The sequence below is a fragment of the Neophocaena asiaeorientalis genome, unplaced genomic scaffold, assembly GCF_003031525.2.
Source record: "Neophocaena asiaeorientalis asiaeorientalis breed wild unplaced genomic scaffold, Neophocaena_asiaeorientalis_V1.1 scaffold45, whole genome shotgun sequence".
Classification (NCBI taxonomy): Eukaryota; Metazoa; Chordata; class Mammalia; order Artiodactyla; family Phocoenidae; genus Neophocaena; species Neophocaena asiaeorientalis.
Genome location: NW_020174642.1, coordinates 4,678,770 through 4,690,987, shown reverse-complemented (window position 1 = coordinate 4,690,987; position 12,218 = coordinate 4,678,770). Strand labels below are relative to the sequence as shown.

The following is a 12,218-nucleotide window of genomic DNA, read 5'->3' as shown; positions in this document are numbered from 1 at the left end:
AAGTCTGAGAAGCTCCCAGAATCTCTAGCCAGACCGAGTGGTGAAGGCCTTTCCCTTTCAAAGCCAGTCTGCAAAGACAGGGAGAGGTGGTTATTTCTTCTAATATAGACACCAGTGCAAAGTTACGAAGAAGACAAAGATTCAGGGGCACATGACATAATCGGATGAACAGAGGAAAGTTCCACTAACTGATCCTAAAGAAATGGAGATCTACAAATTGCCGGACCAAGAATTCAAAATAATCATATTAAAGTAGCTCAGAGAACGATGATAGAACACAGATAGACCACTAAACAAAATCAGGAAAACAACGCACGAACAAAACGAGAAGTTCAACAAAGACAGAAACCCTAAAAAGGAAACAAATTCTGGAGCTGAAGAATACAAAGGAATTTCAAAATTTACTAGCGGGCATACTTGATAAAGCTGAAGGTCACTGTGCTCAAAGAAAGTCACTTGAAATTATCCAGTCAGAGGACCAAAAAGAAAGAAGTGAAGAAAGTAAAGGACTTATGGCATGTCCTCAAGCAAATCAATATACACACGATGGCAGAGTCCCAAAAGGAGAAGAGAGAGAAAAAAAGGGAGAAGCCTTATTTAAAGAAATAATGGCCCCAAACTTCCTATATCTGGGGTGGGAAATGGACATACAGATTCCCAAATGACCTTAAATAGAATGAACCCAGGATGGGATGAACCTACATGGAGACCCACTGTAGTCAAATTTTCAAAATTAAAAGACAGAAGTTTGAAAGTAGCAAGAGAAAAGCAACTTATCACATACAAGGGAGCCCCCATAAGACTCCCTTGAGTAGATTTCTTAGCAGAAACCGTGCAAGCCAGAGGTAGTGGAATGATATATTTAAAGTGTTGAAGGGAAAAAAAAACCCTACCAAACAAAAATACCATGCCTGGGGCTTCCCTGGTAGCGCAGTGGTTGAGAGTCTGCCTGCCGATGCAGGGGACGCGGGTTCGTGCCCCGGTCCGGGAGGATCCCACATGCTGCAGAGCGGCTGGGCCCGTGAGCCACGGCCGCTGAGCCTGCGCGTCCGGAGCCTGTGCTCCACAACGGGAGAGGCCACAACAGTGAGAGGCCCGCGTACCGCAAAAAATAAATAAAAAAAAAAGAAGATGACTTTAAAAAAAAAAAAATACCATGCCTGGAAAAACTATTCTTCAAAACTTAAGGAGAGATATAGACTCCTCGGCAAACAGAAGCTGAGGGAGTTTATCACCTCTAGACCTGCTTTACAAGAAATGCCAAAGGGAGGTCTTAAAGTTGAAATACAAGGATGCTAAGCAGTAACACGAGAGCATATGAAGTAAGAAACTCAATGGTAAAGGTAAATATACAGACAAACACATTACACTGTAATACTGTAATGATGGTATGTAATCAGGATTCAAGTCTAACAATTGAAAAGACAAAAGAATTAACTATAACTATAAAAATTTCTTAATAGATACACAATATAAAAAGATGTAAACTGTGATATAAAAGTTTGTGGTGGGGGAGAAGTAAAAGTGTAGAGTTTTTGTATGTGATTGAAGTTTTTTTTTTTTGAAGTTAAGTTTTTATAAGCTTAAAACAGACTGTTATAAGTATTAGATATTTTATGTAAGCCTCACAGTAGCCACAAAGAAAATACCTATAAAAGATACACAGAAGCAAAAGAAATCAAAGCATATCACTCCAAACAAATCACAAAGGAAGACAGCAAGAAAGGAGAAACGAGACAAAAAACTACAAGACAGAAAACAATGAACAAAATGACTCTAGTAAGTCCTTACCTCTCAATAATTAAATATAAATGGATTAAACCCTCCAATCAAAAGACAGTTGTGGCTGAATGGATAAAAATAGCACCCAACTATGTGCTGTCTACAAGACACTCACTTTAGATTCCACACTGAATCTAAAGGCTGAAATACACCTTTCAGGTGTAGGCTGAAAGGGAAGAGATGGAAAAAGATACTTTATGCAAATGGTAACCAAAAGACAGTAGGAGTGGATGAACTTATATCAAACAAAAGAGGTTAAATAAAAAACTGTCTCTAGAGACAAAAAAGGTCAATATGTAATGATAAAAGGCTCAATTCATCAGGAAGCGATAACAATTATATGTGCACCCAGTATCACAGCACATAAATATATTGATGAAACATTGATGAAGATGGTCTGGAAGTGAATTCCCTCTTCCTCAGGGGACCTCAGTCTATTTTATCTTAAGGCCTTGAGATGACTGGAGGAGGCCCATCTACATTACAAGGATAACCTGCTTTATTCAAAGTGTACTAATTTAAATGTTAATCTCATTGAAAAAATACCTTCACAGCATTCAGACTGGTGTTTGACCAGTCTAGGTACTGTGGCCCATGAAAGGTGACACAAAAAATAAGCAAGTATACCAAATAAGGTAATATTCATCATTTCCAGGGATTAGGAAATGAATATATCTTTGGAAGCCATTTTTGTTTATTTAAAAATTTAAAATTTTTAAATTAAAAAAATTTCATTGATTTATAACATTATGTAAGTTTCAAGTGTATGCTCGTATTACGTCTGTATACTCTATAGCGTGCTCACCAGTAAAATTTGAGTTTCCACCCATCACCATACAGTGATCCCCTTTATCCATTTCACCCTCCCCACTGCCCCTTCCCCTCTGGTGACCACTACTCTGATCTCTGTATCTATGTGTTTGGTTTGGTTTGTTCATTTATTTGTTTGTCTGCTTTTTATATTCCAGATATGAGTGAAATCATATAGTATTTGCCTTTCTCCATCTGACTTAGTTCTCTTTGCATAACACCCTCAACGTCCATCCATGTTATCACAAATGGGAATATTCTCATCTTTTTTTATGGATGAGTAGTATTCGTTATGCGTTTGTGTGCGTTTCTGTGTGTGTATAACATCTTCTTTATCCATTCATCTGTTGATCGGCACTTAGTTTGTTTCCATATGTTGGCAATTTAAAGTAATGCCAAGATGAACACAGGGATGCATGTAAGTTTTCAAATTAGTGTTTTCGTATTCTTTGGATGAATACCTAGAAGTGGGATAGCTGGATCATACAGTAGTTCTATACTTAATTTTTTGAGGAAACTCCATACTATTTCCATAGTGGCTGCACCAGTTTTCATTCCCTCCAACAGTGTATGAGGGTTGCCTTTTCTCCACACCCTCAACAATCCTTGTTATTTAAGTGCGGTCAGCGAACCTAACCCTGTGGGATTCCCAGCGTGCTCCCAGGTGGGAGGGTTGTTTATGAAGGTCTTACTGTGTGCCAAGTCATTAATTGGAATGTTTTATTTAATGGTTATCTAATCCTTACAATTGCTAAAAGTGCCTGCATTCTGGTTTGTCCTAGGTCAGAGACAATAAGTGGCATATGTAGTTAGGTGTTATTTTACGGAATTAAGAAAAAAATCTTTAAGATCCCCGTGTCCATTTCCAAACTAGTAGTTCAGATGTTATGGTGTTGATCTAGGCATTGACAATCCTGTTGGCAGTTTAGAAAAATAAAATAACAAGAGGAAACTAACAGCCTAGTGGAAGGGGGACACTTGTAAAGTAAACCTGACTCTTCAAATAAGGGTTCCACACTTGCCTTCAGGGGCTGTCACTTTTCACCTCCCCAAGCCTGAGAATCAGATGTGAAAAGTGACAAATAAGATGACAGTAGAGGCGTCTGTACAACATGGAGTGCTTCTGTGAAGGGAGGGAATGTGGTGGACAGTCCCTGGGGCCTTGGGGAAGCCAGGCGCGGTGCTGGGCAGTACGAAGCTTCTCGTCACTGCCCTGGGTGGTACTGGGCCCCTCTCACAGGGACTCGTGATAGAAGACACTTGTGCAATTCCAATGTGATTTCAACGTTGTCACCTATATAGGGGTGATTCCTATGACTATTATCCCCATTTTACATTTGAGGGGATACAGTAGATGCAGTATTTTGATCAAGGTCATGCAGGAAGGCGGCAGTGCCAAGACTTTTTGGTTTCAGATGTTTGCCTTGAAAGATTTCAAACAGAAAAGTAGAACGAATAGTAGAGTGGACACCCATATGTCCTCCAAAGTAGGTCCAACAATTATGAGTAACTGAGCTGGTTCAGCCTTGAAGAGTCTGCATAAATGGACGTTTATAAAGAACTATTTATTCATCTATTGACTTTTATTTATTATTTGTCATCCATCCCACTTTTCCTCCCCTGGGATCACAGAAGGAAACACAAACGGCTTCACAGAATCAGTAGCCATTTCCCAGTGAGGACTTGATAGAGATATTTTGATTCTTTTATTTCTTCTTTTTTTTTTTTTGCATAGGGATATTTTTGACAGTGTAAGTGTCCTTTCCGTGAAATTCGGACAGGAACATAATCGAGCCCATGGGAGGAGCTGTGAGTGAGCTCACCATTGCACAACTTTTTTCTCAGAAACAAACTGTCCGTGAGGCCCCTCAGCATCCGAGGGCAAAAGGGCCAAGTACACGGGGGTCTCTGCTCCTTCTTCTGGGCTTTTGGTGGCTGTGGGTCCCGCCATGTCAGTTCTCACCCACCCTGGGCAGCAGGCATTCAGGAGGATCTTGTCCCCTCCTCTCTGCTCACTCAGTTTCCTGGCTTGGATTCTGGACAGGACCGTGACGCCGATTTTCGTCACCCCATATGCGGTCTCAGGCCAGCCCTCCTTCCTGTGCACCCCGTTCTTTGTGTCTTCCACAAACTTGTTCATGAGCCCCACCAGCTCCTCCTCTGTGATGGTCTCACTTCGAAACTTCTGCTGCAGTTCGGGGCTGCATTTTTTAAGAGAGCTGACACTCACAAAGCTAGACACATTCACCACTCTGCCTAAAATACAACACAAGTCATTACGTAGAAAGGTGAGCACAAGAACAATGAATGCCAAATTCGGGACAGGATTTACGTCCTCATGTCCTCTTGTCGGAGGACCTTAGGGAAGGAAGAGAACGTATTTTGGGAGGGGGTTACTCATTGGGTTTTATCTGTTTTATTATTATAAGTAACAATCTGTTATTTCTAATGTTTTTAAAAATTACACATAATTATTTTGAAAATTACAGGAATGAACTATTTCACTTAAACCTAAGAAATAAGTAATGACAACGGGAAGAATTCTGTGAATCTACTACCCAGAACAACTTGTGAAAATTATTTTAAAAACGTAACTATTTAAAGTCTCTGCTAATGGTCCTGAGGGCATACAGCAAATGAAGAAACTTTTATTCCCGAATATCTGCAACAACTCAGGTAAGAACAGAGTCTGTTCTGTGGTATTTCTACCATGACCTGCTCCTTCCTTTCCCCCTTTCTGGCCATAACAATGGAAACTTCACTCTAGGATGGTGCATCCGAGAACACGAGACTATTGTATCTTCCCAAGTTGGGTAGGACATCAGCATGTCTCATGCTGCTCCTCAGCTACCTGTTGCAGAGGTTCAGTTCCTGGCAAGTGCATTTAGGAGGTGACCCAGCCCTCACTTGTGGGACAAAGGCTCTACCTTGGGCTGGACATCCTGAGAACACTGGGGCCCAGACTGCCCTTTCCCCAGCCTGTTTGTAAGGCAGAAGTATCACGCAAAGAGAGGCAAGCTGACAAGACCAGAGACCACTGCTTCTCTTCCCTCCTAGCTCCTAAAGCAGGAGTGTCACAAAGAGAAGTGTCATCATCCCTGCCTCTATCTTCAGACCTGTGGCTTAGAGATTTTGCACAAGAGGGAGAAAGAGTCAGGACATAAAAACCCGAGAGGTCTGACGCTCTCCCAAAAGGATGTGATTTCATTTGAAAGAGTGTGGGGAAGTTCGACCCTAAGGGCACTCTCAAAAACAATGGAAGTTGTGCTGAAAAGCAATTAGGAGATTGGTAGCTTTGTTAGAAATATAAACTAAATCATGTAAGTCAGCAAGTTTGCCAGAGAAAACTAGAGAAAGATAAGGGTAGGAGCCCTTCTCGGTTCAGAACAGAGCACCAAAACTACCCTTTCAAAAAAGCCTGAATTTAATTGGATGGAGATCCATCTGTGAAGCAATTTATGCTGTGCCTTGTTAAAAACAGTGGAGTAATCAGCCAGCAAGTAGTGGAGCTTAACAGCTGGGTGTGGTGCAGGAAAAAGACAGCAAAAGAGAGTTCTGCTAAACCCGCAGTAATCCCAGCGTGACTGTGCGTCTCAGCTAGGCTGTACTTTCTGAGATGAAACATCAGAAACTTCACACTGCGAGGGGAGGAGGGCAGAGACTCAACTTCAAAAAATAATGTAGCCAGTCACTGAACAAATAAGCAAATAACAACCACAAGCCCGTGGGAAGTAGGGTCTAATAGCAAGAGTAGCTATAAAATTCTCCAATGTCCCGTTTCCAACCCAAAATTACCAGGCATGGACAAAAATGTTAAACCCTTTTTTTCCATGGGGAAAATATGTGGCAACAGAAATGGCATGTCATGCTACCATGGTCAGTTGGCTTTGATGTCTATCCCACTAAAGGTTTGGAAGTTCAGAAAACATCAACAAATAAATTAGTAGATGGCATTAGGACTCCCATTCAATGATTCTCTGAAATACATAAACTGATTTAGAGAAATTGCCATATTAATCTTCCGGGCATTCTTCTAAGATGAACACATATTTGAAACGGGTCGATTATTCCATGTCCTCCTTCTAATCTAGAACATGTAAAGAGTAAGAAGCAACTAGTAAATTAATAGAAATGACATTGTCCTTAAGATAGAATAGAACCAATTTGTCCAAATGTTGCAGTAAGCACCATTCAGAGATGCTATATTTAGGATAATTTATTTCGCTCTCAAAAACATGACCAAGCCTCTCTCACAACAAAAATAGCACATATTTCATGAATTAAAAATGCAAAATATAGAAAGGCATAAAGAAAGAAAAAAAGCCTGCAGGAGCGGAAGTCAGAATGGTTAACTGGTAAACGGGAAAGGCAGCTATATTACTATCAATAAAAGGGCCTTGGGCTTCCCTGGTGGCGCAGTGGTTGAGAGTCCGCCTGCCCATGCAGGGGACACGGGTTCGTGCCCCGGTCCGGGAAGATCCCACATGCCGCGGAGCGGCTGGGCCCGTGAGCCATGGCTGCTGAGCCTGCGCGTCCGGAGCCTGTGCTCCGCAAGGGGAGAGGCCACAACAGTGAGAGGCCCGCGTATTGCAAAAAAAAAAAGGGCCTTGACATTATTTATTTCATGGGTCTTCAACCTGGACAGTAGACAGAGAAATACTGTTAACTTCTTCTAGGATGGTTATAATCAGTAATCAAATGACAACCTTTTTTATTCTGTGTTAACTAGTCTACCTCAGGAAGTCTAGAATCAGCGGTGAAAATACTAACCCGTATCAGGGAAGCTTGACCAGGAGATCCAAAGTTCTCTCGAGGTGATAAACTCCTGGATATGGCTGTTTCATCTTCCCAATGTGTTCCATGCCAGCCCCTCCCACTGACTGGATCCCCAGGGATTAGAGCCAGCCACCTGGAGCCCTCTCCTCCCAGCTAGGTGAGACTGTAGACCCAGAAGAGAATCACACGCTCGATTAAGTCACGATAACATGAACTGCTGTAGCTTTTCCCCAACAAAACAAGAATTCTCCTATTTCAAAAGGCAAGTAAACCTTGCTGCACTCATACTGAGAATATAGCATGTATTTAAAATTCCATTTACTCTAGCTTTCGTGAGGCAAGACAAACTGTTAAACAGAGGCTGTCTTAGCACATCTGGAGGGTACTCATTCCTCCTTCTGGACAAAGCCCAGACACAGCAAGAAACAGCCCAGCTAAGTAAGAGGAGTGGTGGGCCAGAGGTCCTCAGCACGAGGTCAAGAGGAATTCGGCATGTGCAGCTGACACAGGGAACTCCACTGCAGCCCACAAGTGTTGGGACGAGTGGAGGAATCAGGTGACACTCTAAAGAGCTGACTTTTTAGGTCCTAGTCAACCAATTCTTAGAAGAACTTTCCAGGAGGACAGGATGGGGAAACAGGGCAGAAGCTGAGTGTAAATTGTAGATGCATGTACTAAATCTCCAGCCACGCCTCTTAACCTTTCTAAAAGTATCTGCTTGTCTTATTTGGTATGTTTAATGGGTAGTGGTTCCCCTCCTGGCCCATTACTTCGGGGGTAAGTATTATAGTAGTTTAACCCAAAGGAATATGAGAGTTTGTTTTGTTTGAAACATTGAGCAGATTGAAGGGCAGTTAAAATGGACCTGGAGTTCGGCAGGTCGGATTATGGAGATCCCTACAAGTCATGCCAAGGGCCTGGACTTCACTCCTGAAGGATTTTTGGGCATGCAGAGTACAGAGAATGCCCAGGAAGCAAAGGACTCAAGAAGCAGGGAGAGACCCTTAGGAGAGTTTACAATTGTCTAGAAATGACAGCTGAGGGCCCGTTTGTAGAGCTGGGATGGGGGTGAAGGCCTGGGAAGAAAATCAGTAGGAAGTGTCTTAGGATCTGGTAAATGGCAGTAAGCGGGCAGGCGTGGTGACCTCCAGGATCCTGGTGGGTGGATGATGGGATCAGTGGCCAAGATGATTTGGGGAAAGGACGAGTCTTTGGAAATATTTGTTTTAGATGGGGGGATTCAGGGGAGGAAGGATGGGAATCAGGTTAAGATGGAGAGGCAAGAAGACACAATGTGTGCCTGGAGCTCTGGGAACGTTCTAGGCAGGTGACAGATTTGAGTGAGGCCTAATGCACTGGTGGGAGTAGTGACTCCACTAGCCTGAGAAAGATCACTCTGAGAGGGGGTCAGAGGAGAGAAGGCCTGAGATGGACTCCTACGGGAATGCCGCCTGTGGGGGGCCTGGAGCAAATCAAGAGCCTTTCAGAGGAGACCTTTGAGCTAAGATGAGAAAAAGAAAGAGCCAGATGGGCAAAGAGCAGCTGGACAGACAGCACCAATGACCTGGGCAGTGTTTAGAGGAACCTGAGGCCTCAGGGCACCTGGCCGGATGGTGACACAGATGGAGGCCAGTGTAGCTGAGCAGGAGAGGTGGGGGGCCTGTAGATGAGACCAGAGGCAGGCAGGGCCCAGATCTTGCCAGAAACACTGCAGTTTGGGCTCTTCCTCAGACTCACCTCGGGGTTTTATTAAAGGCAGTAGCTCTGTGCACACATCTTGGGTACCAAAGAAGTTTGTTTTCATAGTCACTTCTGCTTGAATATGAAACGGTGTGGAATCAATGGCTTTTAGGAGAAAAGAAAAGTTGAGTGAATAAATAGTAGCCATCAAGTAACATTCTTTTTTTTTTAATAATAGTTGTGGCTCGCGGGCTCTAGAGCACAGGCTCAGCAGTTGTGGCGCACGGGCCTAGCTGCTCCGCGGTACGTGGGATCCTCCCAGACCAGGGCTCGAACCCGTGTCTCCTGCATTAGCAGGCGGATTCTCAACCACTGCGCCACCAGGGTAACATCCTATAGGAAGATATAAAGAAAACAGCGCGTGTGAAATCTGTTGAATTTTGCGTAAAAGTTGTGTCTAGTTAGCATTGTGCCAGTGTGGATTTCAGGGCTTGATAATGCCTATGGTTTTGTAAGATGGCACCACTGCGGGGGGCCGGCTGCCCAAAGGGTGCACACACACGGGATCTCTGTGCATCAGTTTTTGCAATTTTCTTGTTTATTTCAAAATGCATTAAAAATTAACCCAACTGCCCCAAAGGCCAATCAGAAAGAAGCTGTGGGGCAATCTAGAAAAGGTCCCCAGGATTCGAGCCAAAGAAGCAAAGTTCCCTATGGGTAGAAAGCATCCAATTCCCTGCAGACTCCGCTCTTGCTGCACCCCTCCCCCCTTCCCTTCTCGGTCCCTAGGGAGTCATTCTGGACCCCACAGGCGGGAGAAGCCCCACCGCAGCGATTCCCCGACACATACGGCCCATCCCGGATGATGAACGTCTCGCCTGGGAGCACCCAGCCCCTTACTCTTGAAGGCGATGCCCGCGTTGTTGACCAGCACGTCGAGGCCCCCGTACTCCTTGAGCAGGAAGTCACGTAGGGCGCGGATGCTCTGCAGGTCATCGATGTCCAGCTGGTGGAAGCGCGGGCTCAGGCCCTCGGCCTGCAGCTGCTGCACGGCCGCCTGACCCCGTGCTGTGTTCCGCGCCGTGAGGACCACGTCCCCCGGAAACTGCCGGCAGAGGTCACGCACGATGGCGAAGCCGATGCCCTTGTTGGCCCCGGTGACCAGCGCCACGCGGGCGCAGGACGACATAGCCGGGTGCTGGGTGTGCGGTGCCCTTGGGTGGAGAGCCGAGCCCGTTGTGCTTTCCCAACGGCGCGGCGCGTCAGAGTGTCTGCGCAGAAGCTGGAGCTTGCAGAGCGCGCACCTGAAGGTCCCACGCCCGGAGCGGCCAGGATGAGCGCGCAAGCGCAGGCGCAGGCTCCGCCCCTTCAGGGCTGGGATCGCCGGCGCCCTCCCAGCGGTGCAGGGAACGTAGAGAAGGGCCATCAGGCAAGTTTGCAGGACAGTCCTGCTGAAAAGTCGCTGCTGGCGACTGCCTGCCTGGCATCAGAGAATCGTTCTGATTAGCTGTGTTGCCTATGTTTAAACTGAACCCTATCCTCTGTTCTCCTCCTTTTCATCCGGATGTTTAACTCTTCGCGGTTGCGCTTGAAGAAATGGGTCATTTGTGCAGACTTTGTCTTTCCTGGTGTTTGAAAAATATCTCTCGAACTGAAGTCTTTGTAACCTAGAGTTGTGGAATAAGTTGGGAGAACATGGTAGGGATCAAGTGTGTGTTGCTTCCTCCCGTAAGTATGTGAAAGCCAAGCTACTGCCCTATCCTTGAATGATTCTCACGTGTTAGTGGGGAGTGTTTACCTCACTAGATACTTCCAGGGTTGTCAGGTTACCTGTATGCAGGTCCTGAAGAGTACAGGTGCAAAGGGGCTTTGCAGCCCTTTCTCACACTCAAAATAACTCATCAGGATGTATCTCCATTTTCAAGCGAGGAAATGGATCCTCAGAAAGTTCATAAATTAGCTCAGTGGTGGGAAATTAATTTTCTTCCTTACTACTTACCACTTAAAACAGAGGAATTAGGGGGTCTATAAGATCATTTTCATTTCTGTGCTGTCTCTTGTCGACTGAAAGGAAATGCACAACCTAGGGGACTTAAGCCTTGGGATATAGCCTCTCAGATAGCTGAGGGACTGTTCTGAAGAGGTAAGGGAGGAGCCAGGATATGTAGGAGTTTTGGCAAAAACAAAACAAAACAAAACATAAAAACAACCCAGGTAGTCGGAACATCAATTACTGCTAATTAAAGAAAACCAGACATCTCAAGTTAATGAATTTAGCACTTTTCAGTGTATGGGAAGATGCAAGAGTCTGGGCTTATTGAAATTATTCCTTTGATGTGCACCTGAACCATCTAGAGCCAGTATCCTGTTTTTCTCCATCCTGAGTCCCCTTCAGTGTGCACCAGCGCAGTCCGCTGCCATGGCTGATGGCTTGATCCTTTGTTTACTGAAATGGCAGGCAACATTCTTTGTCCACACTCTTATGGTATCCACGAGCTACTAGTGGCTATTTAAATGTAATTTTAATCAAAGTAATACAATTAAAGTTAGTTCTTTAGTTGCTTTAGCTGCGTTTCAAGTGCTGAATAGTCACGTGTTAGTGACTGCTGTATCGGACAGTTCACATATTTCTTTCCATCAGTGCAGAAATTTCTCTTGAACAATGTAGGGCGCGGCTGGATAGCCATTGCGCATGCCGCTAGGGCGTATGCACCTAATATGCTAATCAGGTTTTGAAGCAGTGGCCTATCCAAAGTCCGGCTTGCGAAATGCGATAACCATACGGACGAATCGGGGACTTACACGAGTCCTTAAGCCCTTATATAAGCAGACAGGCTCGCGCGTACGGGGTCTTCCTTCCATCCGCCTGAAACCAAGCTGTACTCCAATAAAGTGTGATGCGAGAAGAATCTAGCGTGTGGTGATTCGTCATTCTGCTGGTCAGAAGCGGCTCGCCGCAGAACAGCTATATTTTAGATAGTCTCCAATTACGTTGCAATTTCAAGGGATTTTTCCAATCAGTTGCAAAAAACAAAACTAATAACCAGGGAACACGATCTCTGGTCGTGTTCCATATCAATCCTTACCTTTAAGGGAGATGATATATTGGCATTGCTCATAAGGCACCCAGCCCAATTTTCTAGTGTTACTAGGCTGGTTATCCTTAGTAT

The 12,218-nt window shown here is 44.6% G+C and overlaps 1 protein-coding gene across 1 annotated transcript; it reads right to left on the bottom strand.

The window, feature by feature from the left end:
* Positions 1 to 4,154: 4,154 nt before the first annotated feature.
* Positions 4,155 to 10,474, bottom strand: LOC112408618 (carbonyl reductase [NADPH] 1). Its single transcript, XM_024758320.1, has 3 exons — positions 9,949 to 10,474; positions 9,106 to 9,213; positions 4,155 to 4,848 (listed from the first exon to the last, which is right to left on the bottom strand). The coding sequence occupies exons 1-3, from the start codon at positions 10,472 to 10,474 to the stop codon at positions 4,412 to 4,414; spliced, it is 1,071 nt and encodes a 356-aa protein (XP_024614088.1). The 3' UTR covers positions 4,155 to 4,411.
* Between the last annotated feature and the right edge of the window lie 1,744 nt (positions 10,475 to 12,218).